Genomic DNA, 17,420 nt, shown 5'->3' with positions numbered 1-17,420 from the left:
ATGAAATCTTATGTTGATGTTTTGACTCACAACAATAAAAACCTTAAAAGACCAACAAAATCATATGAGATTTCACTATAATTTTCATGTCGTCCTTTAATGCAACATACATTTTATTTGTAATTTTAAATTCTTGATAAGATTTAAATCATCTATGTAAACTACTTCTTTTTTCATATGTATTCAAATGATTTAGATAATAGAACAAAGAGTAACAGAAACTTGATGTTGAGTTTCAAAAAATTTGACAGAAAGTAACGAAAATTTTGGAGGAGAAGATCTAAAACAAATCTAGTCCGTTTGGATTGGCTTTGAATAAAGTTGTTTTTAAGTCAACAATGAAAAGTCAAACTAAAATGACTTTTAAGTAAAAAAAAAAGTAGGGGAGACCTACTTTTGGTTTTTGACTTATTTTAAGTCATTTCATTTTAAACTTATTTTAAGTCATTTTTTTACCTTGTCAAACACTTCTTAACTTATTTTAAGTCTTTTTTGACTTAAGATATGTTTTATATTTGTCAAACACTTCCCGAAGAAAAAAACTAATTTAAAATTAGACTTGACCAACTTTTAAGCAAATCCAAACACCATATTAGTCATTTGTATGATTATAAATTATTTCACTAAGGACAAAAGGAGCATTACAAATTAAAGTTGTATCTAGTAATAGAAAAGTAATACTATTCTTTTAAATAATCTAAAAAAGAAAGTGTATCACATAAATTAAAATGAAAAAAGTAATTTTTTTTATGTTTAAAATAAAAAAGAAAAGAAAAAATGAAGTCAAGAAAATACGAATTAAGAAATTTTACAACATGTTAAGATATACTCGTTATATCATATAGCAAAGCACATAACAACGCGTTGTGTCCATAGCCTAACAGTAATAGTAATTTTTAATCCCAGCAACATTGCTTGTTTGAATCCCTGTGGGATTTTGCTTCTTTTTTTTTTGCAAAAGAAAAAAGTGCAGCATAAAAGTAATGTATCTAACCGGATCGATCCCACATGCTTGGGGAGAAAAACTAGACCTGCCACCAGCGGCACCAAGCAGTACGTTTGTTCTATAGGTCGCACGTTTGATATTTATCAAATATCCTACACATGTATCATATATAATATATTATTATAAGTGGAAACAAACATTTATTTGACACTTTTTGTTCCATATTATCTATGAAGAGCTCTAATCAGACGTACTAAATTTCTTTATCCAAATTCCTTTCATCCCAAAATGGTAAGCCAAATCGATCAGAAAATTAGGGTTTAGAGGCGCAAACACTGTCCATTGAGTTCATGGAACTTGATTTAAAGGCGCAAACACTGTGTTTCATGGAGAGTGAGTTGAGGAAATAGTATTTTTGCATAAATACTTTCAATTTGGGCATAAAGAAAATTCCAACGTCTGGGTTTGATATATATTTCTCATCGGTCATACGTATGATTGTCCAATCAAGAGATCCTGATATTAACCTCAAGATGGTAACAATAATCCTATTGTTTAATCTTACTCTTCTATTTGGATTTCTGATTTTGTTTTATTTTCAGGCAGAATCAGGAGCACGGGTGGACTATAAAAGTCTTCCAAAAGAACAAAAAAATCATACAAAATCGCTTTAGGTGAAGTTTGTGATTTTCTTGATAATCAATATCCAATTCCATTCAAGTTGGAGATTACTACACATTTGGAGATTAAAGATGGAGATAACTACACAATTTTTCTAATAAGTATGAGGAATCGAAGTTTAATTCCCCCCCCCCCCCCCCCCCATAATTTTAGGAGAATTCTGACAAACCTAATGATAACTATAAATATTGTAATAACTCCTTTCGATCGTAAAGAGTAAATCATGCGGGAAAAAATTTGGGCTAGAAAACTTTTGATATAATGACTTGAAAATTTTAGTCTAGGGTTAATCTTAGATGAAATCTAAGCGAGGTAAGTGTAGGGAAATCCGAAAATGGATTGGGTAATATGTATTAACTTGGATTGGGTTTCCTATTAGCTATGACATTAAGGAGTCTATAGAACTTTTCAAAATCAAATTCTGGTGAGTAGAACTCCTAATATTTAACTTGGTGTTAAGGGGTCAGTTTGACTACTCAAGATTTGAAGGTACATTGGAAAATAGAATATTTTGAGAGAATTTTCGAAATTTTGTCCCATTAGAGTTGTTATAGAGGATGATATGCTGCTATAACAGGGAAAAAATGGTTGTTATAGGCTATTGCGGAATTTTGTTCTTTATATCGGGCTTGGGGGCCCGATTGGACCATTATAGTGGGGTTAGTTGCATTAAATGTAGTAAAACTTTGAGTCACTTTCAAATCGAATTAATAAACCAGAAAAACTGAACCAAGCCGACAATAACCAAACTAACGGTTATATTTTTCGTTTGGTTTTAGAAATTTAAAAACCCCAACTAGATTGGTTTGGTTTTGGTTTTAATCAATAACCGATTCAAATCAAACCACGAACACCCTTAGGGGCCGTTTGGTTACTGGATAAGGACAACGTTAATATATGAATAACTTGGTTATTCATGTATTAATTTTATACCATGTTTGGTTTGTAAATAGAATCAAAATTATTCATGTATAAATTTTATACAATGTTTGGTTGGTGTGTCTCCAAATGTTGTATAAAAGTTATTCATGTATTGATTTTATGTGGTGTTTGGTTGCATTTTTGTAAAGGTGGAATAAGTTAAGAGGGTATTAGTTATACATGAATTAAATAATAAAATTACGTATTTACCCTTAATTTGTTTACTTAATTATTTGTTTGTAAATAATAATGCATATTAATATTATAAAAAATGATTGGCCTAACTCAATTTTTTTTAGTTTCGTTATTGCCTCCCCTAACCCCCCCCCCCCCCCCCCCCCGGCCCAAAACAAACCCAGAACTGTTTCATTTTGTTAATTGTGCGCATCACACTATAGATTTCTTTTGCCCCGGACTGCATTATTTTGTTAATTGTGCTCATCACACTATAGATTTCTCTTCCCCCCCCCCCCCCCCCGCGCCTGTTGCATTTTATCTTGGATACAAGCTTTATAATTTTCCATTTTTTAACGTATATTCATTTGCAATAAATAAATAGTCAATAAGTAATAATGTATGTATTATAATTCTACATAACTAAATCCTACATAAATAATACCTACATAATTAATATTTATATAATTAATACCTACATATTCAATACCTGCATAACCAATACCTACATAACCAATACATGCATAACTATTACCTACATAATCAATACCTGCATAACTAATACCTACATAACTAATAACTGCATAACTAATACCTACATAACTAATACCTGAATAACTCTAACCAATAACCAAACGATCCCTTAGTGTTTGGTATGAAGGAAAACAGTACGTTCGACTGTCGGGGTCAGGTCTTGGTCTGATATTCAGTCCCAATTTGACTATTGGGTCTCGGGTCGAAAGTCAGGGTCAAGTCATGGTCAGAACTTTGGGTCGAATTTCAGATCTGTCGTCGAGGTTGTATTCTAGTTCGCTTGTCGGGTCATGTCCTAGATCAATTATCGAGATTGGTTTCCGAATAAAAAATTATTTTCTACTCTTGAGTAAAAAATTAAAGATATTTTCTTTAAAATGTTTTTCATTCATAAACCAAACACTATAAATATTTTCTAAAAATATTTTCTACTCACGAACCAAACATGAGAAAATAAGTCAAAAATCCACTTATTTTCCAGGAAAATATTTTTCATGGAACATTTCCTTCATACCAAACACACCCTAAGAGAAAAAACAAAATTAGGGGTAAGAAAAAATAAATTCTAAGTTTTTAAATTTCTTAAATTTAATAACAAGTTGAATTTTGTGTTTTTTTTATATTAATTTAAGGACTTGATTAGCAATTTTACTTTTAATTAAGAGAGGTTTTTGGGCTTACATCCCAACAAATAAAAACTCATCCAACGCCTTGACATATATCCAAATTAGTGAGGTTTAATTTATGCCTCACAATACTTTCATCCTCACAGATTATCTCGATCTGTTTTTAATACGCAATGCTATAAGGCTTGCCTCCAAATGTCTTTTAAAATACCCTTTAAGATGATTGATGGCATAAGTCGTAATCACCAAAAAATTACTTTTTCTAAGAAAAAAATCCCTAAACCTCCTATATTGTACTCGTATAGTCGTATTTTTGAATAAATACTCCCAACATTTCTTTTCCTCTTTCCCTCTCGAAAAAGAAATAAAAAAAGGATTCATTTTCTTGTGTCATGTCAAGGGTCCTTGGAGTAGTAGTTTTAGTAAGGATAAATTACCAGTACACAAAAAGGGATTATCGCATGAGTGTAATGGAACGGTTCAATTGATTATTTTTTAAAATTCTATTATCTTTATTTTTATTTTTATTTTAAAATAACTAAAATTATTATTTTTTAAATCATTCCAATTATATCGATTTTTTTTTATATAGATCATCTCAATTGTTTGAGATTGTTATGCACTTAAATAAAAGTTTACGATTTTATTGAAAAATGATATAAATTGGTTTGATACGGTTAAATTCGATCAAGTCAATCGATTTTTCATATCCTTTTGGCAACCCCTAATCGCATACATCATCAGACATGATATTATTGGCAAAATTGTGAAAATGGCTAAAATTGTATCTATCATTAACCATCAACAGATATTGAACCTGGACCAGTAATGGTCCTTAATTATTTTGTTACAAGTCATCAGTTTATCTTTTATGTGTTGATTAAATAAACAAAGAAGGTCTAAAACAACCCCAAATATTGTTGATTTTACTTTAAAATAACCTATATCCACCTATCGATCCTCAAATATCCTCAATGTTGATATCTAGCTTTAAAATACCCTACGCTAGAGATGTTTTTGTTATAGTAAACTGGGACCTAAAAAACGCACGATTACCTATTTTTAGATGAATCATTTCTTTATTATTAACGCGTAACGATCGATAACGTAAATAAAGTTAAATCATTATTGAGTGGTTGGATAGGCAAAGGAGAAGCATTAGCATCAATGTAAGCTGTTTTTGCTTAAGACTTGTACCCACAATATCATCCACTTGCATGCTATACCTAACCAAAAATTAAACATGGAACTACAAACTGCATCACTTCAATGTTAAATTGTGGTCCCTATGATTTTAATAATATCGTCTTTCTATTATCTTCCTTTCAAATTTAAAAAAATTAAGGGGTTTGAGCCAAGAAGCAATATTCCTCCCGTTTCAATACATCGACATTTCACAACAAAATAAATATTGAGAGGTTATACTACCCCATTTCAAATTACTATTTTTATGTTTTGAGGCCATATGTTACGGCCTTTAATGTTGAGACTCATTTGTTGTTGTAAGGTGCTGCATTATGGACTGGTTGATGCCCATTTTGTGCTTTTGTCATGTTTCAGAAACTAGTTTACAAATTATTCTATCTTGTTAACACCAACAAACTCTTCTATTCATTGATTTTGACCATTTTGTTAAAAGCAATTTTCTTGGTTTTGCTGATTTTTTTATTATATGACTACTAATCTACTATCTTCTTGTCCAAGTTCAAGATTTGGAATTTGTTGAGTGTTTCTGTTTAGTATTTCATCGGTTGAGGTATCTACAAAGTGATCCCACCTTGGACATTTTCTTGTCCAAAGGTCCAGATTGTACTATTATGGGGTCGTTTGGTTGGGAACTAGTTATCCCAGGATTAACTATCCTGGGATAACTTATCCCACCATGGATATTGCATAACTTATTCCATCACTATGCTATAAATGGTGGGATAAGTTATCCCAAACATGTCAACCAAACAAGATATCTAAATTTTATCCCAAGACTATTTTTTTATCCCAAGACTATTTATTCTTATTCCTCACACCAAACGAGCCCAAGGGCCTACTGTGACTTAGGTTGGTCTCATGTCCAGAGATCAGTGAGTGGTTACTTGGGAAACAATCCAATTAGTCGGAAGTCCAAGAAGCAGGAAATTGTTTCCTTGTCCTTAGCAGAAGCAGAATATAAGTCACTAATTAGGGGGTTGTCTTGGTTGTGTTACTCTTTATAGAATTGACCATTGCCTTTCCTGAACCAGTCGTAGTCTTATAATCACCTCCTTCTTTTGAACCTTGTTCGAACTTTCCTAAAATGTCCTAAAATCTATCTCTCGGAAACCATTAGGCTACTGAAGTTGAAAGAGAGGTAATTATTTGAATCTTCTAATTCAAAAGTTTTTAGATTTTGAATTTTTATTAACTTTGATGTTGTTTACTATGTGAAGATGGTTAATACTAAACATTAATGAAATATCTTTTTATTTAGAAAAAATATTTAATTCTTTGGTTGTGGCTAGGGACGTATGCAGGAGGGGGTCACCGGATTCACGTAAACACATGCTACCCTCCCGAAATCACATATAGTAGTATTATATATTTTAATTTTTTGTTAAATAAAGATGTGTGAACCCACATTCGAATTATCATGTAATGCGATAATAATTGGATGCATGTGAGGTTGGAAATTTAATTTTATATCTATCTTATTTTATTTTTTTCTAAAAGAAAACCTTTCTAAGTGGTTATTGGTAACACTTTTGGCATTTTAACTAATATATATGATTTGGACCTATAATTTTTAAATTTTTAACTATTTTCAATTATAAGAACCTAAATGTCAAACCGATCAAATTTGTATCATATATCTATCTTTTCATACTAGTGCACCCATGATCTCAAAATCTTGGATACGCCTCTGATGGCCTGTGATTCACATTTTTGCTCAAGAAAGTTGCTTTTATTTTATTAACATTCATTTAGATATAACAAGTGGACAATTTAACCCTTCGCCTCATCCCATTACTCCCAGCACGCAAACAACAAAGGAAGCATACGAATTCAACTAGAATACAAGGTTTAGGAAGCCACTTTCCTTAAATCAATCAACAATCACTCAAATAGTTGAGTCTTCCCCTTCCGAATCACTTCCAAAGCCACACAATCTATGCCTAAGCAAGTATTCACAATAAATTTCCGGAAACAACAATACCCACATCAATCTTCTCAAAAGGGGGGTCAATCAACATAAAATCCAATTCTTAAATTAAGGTTTGAATTCGAAATTTAATACTTGAAAACATTACTCAAGGCTTTAGGAATACATTAGGAAAAATCATCTCGAATATGGACTTAAAACCAGTTCATAAACTCACTTTTACTTCAAAACTCAAGTTCATGAAGAACTACCGGTTTTATCAATCCAAAATCTTGATTTAAACTCATAAATTCAATAATAATAATGGGTAATCGAAGATTTAGAGATAAAAAATGTTACCCAACAATTTTATCTTGAAAAACTCACTTGAAATCACGTCTACCGAGTTCTCAAAACTCAAAAATGGTGAAATGAGGTTTAAACCCCAATTTTGGAAAACATTCTGCCCAGGTCTCAAACGCTCATCGCAATCGCAACCCAGGGTCACGCGATCGCGATGAGTAAGGCAGACAACTCATTAAAGTTGACCATTGCGATCGCGATGCACCCTAAGATAATGCTACGCAATCGCGATGAGGGAGCCTCGCGATTGCGATGACAAACATAGTCGTGCACCAGAACCAGAAACCAACAAAACTCAAAATCATCAAAAGGACCCTCAGAATTCGTTCGGAACCCCGTACAAACAAACCACATGTGCAAATCAATTATACTTGACGTTCCGGACTTAATAGAACCATCAAAATACGGATCCAAGGTCTCCATGACTTGACATACATGAAAACCTCAAGAAACTAACTCATGCCTAAAAAGGCTAAAATAAGCTCTGGACCTCTCAAAAAGCAACCAGGACCTCACCTAGGCCTAAATCATCTCCTGAATCCAACGAAACTCTCAGAATTCTGATCCTAGCATCCGAACCCCGATTGTTGACCAAAGTAAACTCAAAGGCTAAATTTTCATAATTTCACAATTTAGGACCTCAAATTCTCAAAAAGACTCGGAATCCGAAACTGACAACTCTCACGAATCAAAATTCACATTTCGAGACTGATGGAAAAATTGACTAAATTTTATTCTGACACTCGAAACTACGAAAAACCCCAAAAATTACTTTTTAACGACTTGGCCTTTAAAATTCACAAACTTACCAAATTCTCAACTTTTAACTCAAAGTTCAAAACCAACCTTTCAAACTCAATCATAAAAGACTCGTGGTAGATATCGGAAGGGAAAAATGGTAAATTCATGAAATTTTCTAAAAATGACCGACTGGGTCATTACAATGTCGCTCAACATTTGTGTTCCTCTTAGAGGTAGTTCTTCGTCACCTAAATATGAGATTTCTCTCCCTAGAGGGATATTTTCATCTTCCTCATCCTCTTCTTGATTTGACACATCTAAAGAAATGACAGAAGTACTCTCCACCTTTTTATCGTTTCAAATCTATGTTGTTTTTCATCAAAAATGACATCTCTACTAACAACAAATTTTTTAGTTTTGACATCGAGAAGCCTATAGCCTTTTGTCACATCACTATAACAAAGAAATATGCATTTTTGACTTTTTTTTTCATCCAATGTTTTTCTTTTTTCGCCAGATATATGAGCATAACAAATACACCCGAAAATTTTAAAATGACTTATAGAAGGTTTGATTCCACTCCAAGCTTCAACTTGTGTTTTGTCCTTCAATGCCTTTGTCGGGCACCTATTGAGGATGTACATCGCTTAATGTACTGCTTCTTTCCAAAAATATGTTGGCAGCCCTTTCTCATTCATCGTAGTTCTTGCCATTTCAACGATTATTTTATTTATTCTTTCAGATACATCATTTTTTTAGAAGTGTACCATGTTGTAAGTTGCTTCTGAATGCCTTCATTTTTACAATATTCTTCAAATTCTAAATTTGTGTATTCACCTCCTCTATCACTGCGAATGGTTTTGATGTTACAACCTTTTTGCTTCTCAACAAGGGTTTTAAATTTCTTGAATGCAGCAAATGCTTCTGATTTTTCTTTCAAGAAATAAACTCAAGTCATTCTTGAAAAATCATCAATAAAGATTAAGAAGTACCTTTGACTTCCAAGAGATGGAGTCTTCATTGGTCCGCAAATATTGGTATGGATTAGTTCCAAAAGTATACTTACTCTCCAAGACACCCCTTTTGAAAAAGACTTTCTATGTTGTTTTTTCCATAATACAATTTTCACATGGATCCACCTTAGTATGTTTCGCACGAAGGCCTTGCACCAAAGCCATGAATCATCTACAACTTCATTTTTGAATGCATTGTAATGAAATTGTATAAGGAAAGTTTGTTTTTTTTTACTTTAACAATGACTTGATTTGACTCAATTTTATCATAAATCTTATAATAATTATCTCTAAACACAAGAGAATAATTATTTTCCATGAGCTGACCAACAATAAGCAAATTTTCTTTCAAGTCAGGAACATAAAGAACATGAATTTGCTTACCTTTTCCTTTTATGTTGATCGAAATGGTACATTTTCCTTTTACATCAACTAAGGCTCCGTTCTCCATTCTCACTTTCGTAATGATGATACTATCAATAGAGAGGAAATCCTTTTCATATCCACTCATATAATTGCTACAACCACTATCAGTATACCATTCATTGATTTTTTTAAGCATCGAGAAGCAAAGAAATTTCCTTAATAGAAATTTGCTTGTTCTCATTGCTTGTGCCAAAAATTCTTCTCAACGTGGCCAAACTTTTTACAAAATTTACATTGGGGCTTGCCTTTGTGCCAATATTTTTCTGCATTGTGATTAGTCTTTTTACAAATTTTACAAAAAAAGACTAGTACTTTTCTCACATTTTTCTTCAACCTTCTTAGAAGAACCATCATGATCCTTGTTCTCTTTTGAATTGTACTTCTTTTGTTGACTTTTTAAGAAATTTTGCAAATTCTCATTGGTTCTGGACTGAAAAGCCACCTCTTTGGGTTGATCTTCACGAAAAAATCTTTGTTTCTCAAGTGCACAAAATGATTCAACTAGCTCTTTCATGGAAAGATTAAAAAGATCTTCGTCTCTTTAGTGATAGCAACAATATACTCATATTTCTCTGTGAGACTTATTAGAATTTTTTCCACAACTTGTTGGTCAGAAATTGTATCACACCATGATTTCTCATTTTATTGACAACATCCATGACTCTTGTGCAATATTCATCTATCTTTTTTTTTCAAATTTTATCAACTTCAAATTTTGAAACTCTCTTCTAAGAGTTTGAAGATTTATAGTGCGTACTTTTTCGTCACCATACGCCTCTATTTTTAGAGACTCCCAAGCTGACTTTGCAGTCTCACAAGTAGCTATTTTTTGTAAAATATGCTCTTGAGACTCCCATTTGAATTTTTCTCAAGGCTTTTGCATCTTGACGATACTTATACTCAAGATTTTTCATCTCTACTGTTGTAAGTTAATCATCATCTTCTGGCTCTTCATATCCATTTGCAACAATAGTACACAAACCTTCACCTTTCATATGTGTTCTCATTCTTATCTTTCGGTATTCAAATTCAGTTCCATCGTAAAAATGGAGTAAGAACAACTGAGAATCAACACCTTCATTTGTTTTGGATGTCATAATTTTTTTCACCTAACCCCATATTGAGAACGAAAAACTTCTCTGATATCAATTTGTAGGAAATATAGAAGGAGAATACTTTCTTTAGAGGATACTCAAATTGTATTAGGCTACTTAAGAGACAATATTGAAAGACTAATTATCAAGTTGTGAATGCATTAATTCCAACCTCCATAATGATTTTAGTAAGTCGCTACAGACATTCACTTTCAAACATATCAATCCTTTAGTTTTTATTTGTTAAACATATTGAATCACTCCAAATTTCCATGACTAATAATGCAACCTCAATCCGTAATATGATACTATATTAACTCAACAGACGCTGACAAGTGATTTAGTTTAGAAAGTTAAGTTACTCAATTATTTTAATTCAAGTATCCTTACATAAACCAAAGAAATGTCCCAAAATAACACATAAATACAATGAACAAAGTGTGACAAGAGATTAAAAAGAAGACAAACCACTTAACACTCGCAAAGAAATTCATATGCTATACATGTAGATACCATAGGCTTACTTTTTCAATGCCACTATCTTAATGCTCAGTATGAAATCACATAAGAAGTTTCTATACTTGTAATGTAGGTTTCAAGACGAGTAGTATACATATTTGAAAAATAATGACTACAACCTAATTGAACACTACAAGTTATTCACCCTTTTATCCTTTCCTTCTTACTTTCTATTCCCTTTTCTTTTATTTGCTTCCATGGACTCTAATGTGGTGCTTTCTAACTTCTTTGTTTTTCCTTTTCTCAATCTTATTTATTTGTAATTTTTCTACCTTATCAAGTCATGGTCTATACTAACTACTTTTTCATCTCTAACTTAGGGTTGAAGTCTCAATTATCACCATTCTTTTACCATTCACCCCTAACATAGGCTTTTTATTGTTAGAGTAAATAAATCATATACGCAACAGAAACGTAATCACGGATCAGAAACTTATATATTAGCATGTTAATATAAATCAAAAATGAAAAACCACTCTCAAAAACCTCGTTTAGAGATAATGAATCCAGATCTTTAGCCTTCTACTAATTAATATTTCAACCAAGACCTTTGTGTGGACAAGTAATTTATTTTCAGAAAAGGATGATTTTCTCTTTACCCCTATTCAGCCTTTTATATCCACCTCTCTACTGATTACTGAAGAGGGGAAGGGGAAAAGAATCAAAACATTCACAGCAATTAGATGTTATCAATTGCCATGAAGGGCAATCAAAACAATAAAAGCCATACATTTTTTATTCTTTCTTTAAGGACAATATTACTACTTTAAGAGATCAACATGAACGTTTTTGTTTCTCTCAAAAATAATGTAAATTATTAAATGGAAAATAATCCTTTCCTTGTAGAAGATTGGTATAAATTATTACTTCCAGAATTTTCTTTTTCTTTTTCAAATTCTTGATTAATTAATCAGGCATAGTAGGTATCTAAGATTTATAATATGAGGCTTCCTATTATGACATTAATTCCTAAATGAATGAATTACCATATCATAATAAATTATAAATTATATATTCCACTAAAAATATGTAATTGCACTCCTCAATTTAAATTCGAAATCTATCATTACAGTTTATTTAATTCCTCATGTTAGAATTACTGACACCAATCAATTAAATCAAATTTTTTGATATCCTAAATTAATTCATTGACTAATTTAATCCTTTACAATCTTACTTAATTTATTTCACATGGCGGATATAAAATCCACTTGTAGGATTTTCACGTGAAAACTTATAAGTAACCATAAAGGGGTGTCTTCTATCTAAAGTTTGAGACATGATTCTATCAACTAATTATTATTTCACTAATGTGATTTGTCAATACACGATCTATTAGGAATATATTGACTCATAATAGAGTCTCACATTTTAATAGATTAAATTAATAAATCAAACTACATAAATCATAATAACTATATCAAGATTAAGAGTATAAGTACACGTAATGGACTAGAGAAGTTGTTTATAAATATTCAAAACATAAACAACACCCTCTAATTGGTCCGTTCAATACACACAGAATGTACTAGGACAAGAAGTTGGAATTTAGTCATTCTCATAATTAAAATCGAATTATATTTAATCTTGCGCTACAATCATCAAGGTGTTTGTCCAACTTCAACTTTGATTGTGAACATCTAATTTATAACTTAAAATAACCGATAATTTTAATCTTTCGTGTATAAATTAAATAACTTCATACACAAAAATCATTTACTATATAAGTAATTGACACACATATTAACAATGATCTATTTAAATAAAAATTTTATTACATTAAATAAAATAAAATAAAATACTAATATTATCCAGAAATTAGATAAATTACTATAACTCGACCACAGTTAATAATATATTCCAATATTTATGCCTCATTCTTCATTATTAGTATCAAAGAGGGAGAGGGGAAAACAAAAGACTAATTATGAAATTATGGGAATCTTCATTAACTTTTATTTATGATGGGGAAAACACTACATTGTAACTATATATATATTAAAGCTTTACCTCCAAGAGTATCCATCATGTCAACTTGTACTTGTTCTTTCTATATATTAGTGGATAAATTTCTTAGTTTATTTGAGCCACAAAAAAGTATCCTTCTCACTTATCCATATACTAGAAATCGGAACCCGTATTAGCACGGACTCCATATATATTACTTATTTTTTAAAAATTTATGTGAAACAAATTTAATTTAGAGAGTCAAGCAATTTTTTTTGTATAATTTGTAAGTATTTTAAGTTATTAATTATTGTTATTTATAATATTTTATACTATTTGTAGAGATGTAATAAATGTTATTCCTTTTGTCCTAATTTATGTGACATGATAGAATTTTGAGAGTCAATCAAATTTTTATGTGTCTTATAAACATTTTTAATTGTTAATTATTGTGATTTATAAAACTTTCAAGCATGTCGATCAAGAGCTGATATAAACAAAAATTGAAGAGTCAATCAATTTTTTAATATGATTTAGATATTTAGAATTATTAATTATTGTTATTTATAATTTTTTTATGTGATATAAATAATTTGAAAAGTCAACCGATTTCTTAATATGATTTTTAGATATTTAAGGGCGTTAATTATTGTGATTTATAATTTTTTTTATGTAACTTTTAAATAATATTTGTTACTTTCTTTGTCCCAATTTATGTGGCACGGATAAAATTTGAAGACTCAATTAATTTTTTTTTTGACCGTATAATTTTATATATTTTTTATATTATTAATTATTGTGAATTATAATATTTTTTTACGTAATTTCCAAACATATATTATTAAAGATTCCTTTTAAAATTTTAAGTGAATATATATATATATATGTATATAAACACTGGATTTTTATATATCACTCACATAACCAAAAGGTAAAGAAAACAATCATTCTCTTTTAGCCATCAACAGCAAATTGCTAGTATTAATTAGACAAAAATTATAAAACACAATTGGCAGCAAAAAATCTTGCATTATAAATGCTAAAATGCCATCATATTCTCAATCGAACAAACCTCATGTACTCAAAAAAATTGAACTCGTGTTAATAAAGCAAAATTCGAATAAAATAACTCAAAAGAAAGTGATCGATTGCTTGATGTGTGAGTAATTGGAGATAACGCTTAGTCGAAAAAATACATTATTAGGATGAAGAAATAATGTAAAGCCCCCTAAATTATGTATATATTCTTAAGTGAAATTGAAGATATACATAATTTGAATTTTCTAGAATAACTGAAATTTCAAAGGAAAAGATGGCTTATTGGTCTCTGGATATGAAGCCAAAGACACATGTTATACATGCAAACTATATATATATATATAGAAAGAGAGTACATGTGTCGTTATGAAAGTGAAAGTCATAATTGAAGTTGGAATCATCAAACCAAAAATAAAGGTACTTGCACCGTAAAAATATATAAAGTGATACATAAAGTTGTTCCAAATTTTCAAAAAAATATCTTTAATAAGTAGGCATCCTATATAATTTTTATGTCAGGTGAACAAAAAATAATATAATAATATTAATTTAAATTATTTAAAGGATAATAAAACACCCATATAATTAAGATATATTTTTAAAAATTCGAAACAACCACAGAAATTAAAGGGTAATAATAAAAGTCTTATCATATATCAAACCAAGACAAATTGTTTGTACAGAGAAGCCATGACGATAACATTTGATTCATACCTCATCGACTACATCATCAACTCTGAGGCATATTTATAAAAGTTAAAATCAAGACATTGGCCAGTAACTCTACTGAAATTAATTGTAACAAACAAATCAAGAAAATGGCAAAATCACATGAGAATGTAAAGGCCTTTGGATGGGCAGCTAGAGACACTTCTGGTGTTCTTTCTCCTTTCAACTTTTCAAGAAGGTACAAATTAATTAATTTTATTTTTTTCATTTTTTGTTTTAAATTTAACTCATATAAACTGGCATTTATACATAGGTGCAAAGATAAATTAAACTTTAATTATTGTTGGCGTAAATATATTTTATTATTAAAATAAAATATTAAGTGTATATGTTAGTGGATATAAATTGTTATAACTCCTGTACCTTATATGAACGTCATTAGTTCTTGTAACTCTTATCATTAGTTTCTTATAACTTATATTGTTATATCCCTTATTCTACCCATTGATTATATGGAAGACTTCTACACCTATAAATATGTTAAGTATTAAAAAATATTATAGTATGTAGTACTGAAAAGAGAGAGTTGAGACAAAGAAAATATTCTAGGTCTTCAACTTTATTCACTATATAAAAGAGAGTATTTATATGTTGAAAGAAGATGTTCTTATATGGAGCTTTTGGACTCCTCAACTAGTCCGAAGTTGTTTAAGTTGTACGACGTTGTTGGGTGATTGTATTTTAGAGGAGACAAGTTAAGAGTAATATTGTTATATCGGTTTAGATTATACCACAGTGGACTTGAATCTCCTTAAAAAGAGCGAACTATCCGCAACTCACTGAATATATATTTATTTATTTTATCATTTTATTCTCAATTGTAATTTATTGTATTTGTGATATATTACACCAATAATTAATAATGGGTGTTGCAGGGTGACTGGTGAAAAAGATGTGCAGTTCAAAGTATCGTATTGTGGAATTTGTCATGCTGATCTTCATCAGCTCAAGAATGAATGGAGAAATAGCATCTATCCCATGGTACCTGGGTAAGCTTCATTTTACTATGTTCTTTTATTAAAATCCCGTCGCAGACGTAACAACTATTGTTAGGTCTGCGACAAGGTTATAATATTTAAGTAAATATTTAAATTATAAGTAAAGTGGAATATAGTAAATGAGCGAACTTATTATTCACCAAGTTTCAATACTTTGTAATTGTCAATTTCTCTTATAGGCATGAAGTTATTGGTGTAGTAACTGAAATTGGTAGCAAAGTGGAGAAATTCAAAATTGGAGAAAAAGTTGGAGTTGAATGTTTAGTAGGATCATGTAAAAAATGTGAAGACTGTGACAACGATCTCGAAAATTACTGTCCCGATCAGATATTAACATACAATAATGTCTACTCCGATGGAACCACCACGTATGGTGGTTACTCCAATACAATGGTAACGGATGAGCACTACGTGGTCCACTGGCTAGAAAATTTATCAATGGAAGTTGCTCCTCTGTTATGTACAGGGATAACAACTTATAGTCCATTGAAATATTTTGGACTTGACAAGCCTGGAATGCACATTGGTGTTGTAGGCCTTGGTGGGCTTGGACATATGGCTGTGAAATTCGCTAAGGCATTCGGAACCAAAGTGACTGTCATTAGTACATCTCTTAGTAAGAAAGACGAAGCAATTGAGCGTTTAGGCGCAAACTCTTTTTTGGTCAGTCATGACCCTGACCAAATGCAGGTCGGTCAATCAACTATGCTTCAATCTCAAATTAATTATGGGTGTATGACACAAGAATAACACTAATTTTTGTTTGTACGTGTAATACGAGTAGGATGCAGCCGGCTCACTTGATGGCATCATCGATACTGTTTCTGCGGTTCACCCTCTACTTCCATTGATTAATTTGTTGAAAACTCATGGGAAACTTGTGATGTTGGGCGCTCCTGAAAAACCATTAGAGTTGCCCATATTCCCCCTACTTTTGGGTACCTTTATTCTTCAATCGACGATTTTATCTAATATATATATATATATAGTTTTTTAAATTTGAACTTAAAATATTGATACATAAGTATATAATGTGTGCAACAGGAAGGAAGCTAGTGGTGGGGAGTCAGATAGGAGGGATAAAGGAGACACAAGAGATGGTAGATTTTGCGGCGAAGCATAACATAACACCAGATGTTGAAGTCGTGCCAATGGACTATGTGAATACAACATTGGAGCGCCTTTTGAAATCAGACGTGAAATATCGTTTTGTGCTTGGCATTGACAACACATTGAACAAGAGTTGAGATGGAGGGATGTCTTGTTTATGTTCTATGGCTGTTTTTCTTTCGGTCAGGAAATGAGTGTGTTATAGGCTTATAATTATATATTAGGGCAAACTACATAAATCCCACTAGTTTAGGTCCTAATTACTAACATTCCCGATAGTTTCAAATATTACTTCATCTACCATATTTCATGCTTAGGATACATGAGTTTGAATCTGCGAGATACATGTATCTACCGAATAGACAATTAATTTTGAAAATTTAAATTAATCAAATCCCTTAATATAAGGCGGAAATCAGGGAAGTATCTATATTTAATTAATTTCATT

At 30.9% G+C, this 17,420-nt stretch overlaps 1 protein-coding gene across 1 annotated transcript; it reads left to right on the top strand.

Moving 5' to 3' along the window:
- The first annotated feature begins 14,953 nt into the window (after positions 1-14,953).
- On the top strand, positions 14,954-17,109 carry LOC125821089 (8-hydroxygeraniol dehydrogenase-like). Its single transcript, XM_049500502.1, has 5 exons — positions 14,954-15,042; positions 15,740-15,853; positions 16,042-16,552; positions 16,647-16,800; positions 16,907-17,109. Exons 1-5 carry the CDS (start codon positions 14,954-14,956, stop codon positions 17,107-17,109), a joined length of 1,071 nt encoding a protein of 356 aa, XP_049356459.1.
- Positions 17,110-17,420: the final 311 nt, after the last annotated feature.

Source organism: Solanum verrucosum, unplaced genomic scaffold (assembly GCF_900185275.1).
Source record: "Solanum verrucosum unplaced genomic scaffold, falcon-dt-bn FXZP01000225.1, whole genome shotgun sequence".
Taxonomy (NCBI): domain Eukaryota; kingdom Viridiplantae; phylum Streptophyta; class Magnoliopsida; order Solanales; family Solanaceae; genus Solanum; species Solanum verrucosum.
The sequence above is the reverse complement of the archived record's forward strand: the minus strand, read 5'-3'. Positions and strand labels throughout refer to the sequence as shown.

Excerpts from the sequence above, each read along its gene's own strand:
- LOC125821089 (XM_049500502.1), top strand. The coding sequence starts at position 14,954 with ATGGCAAAATCACATGAGAATGTAAAGGCCTTTGGATGGGCAGCTAGA. Across the intron at positions 15,854-16,041 it reads ATCTATCCCATGGTACCTGG|GCATGAAGTTATTGGTGTAG; the intron begins GTAAGCTTCATT and ends TTTCTCTTATAG. Across the intron at positions 16,553-16,646 it reads ATGACCCTGACCAAATGCAG|GATGCAGCCGGCTCACTTGA; the intron begins GTCGGTCAATCA and ends TAATACGAGTAG.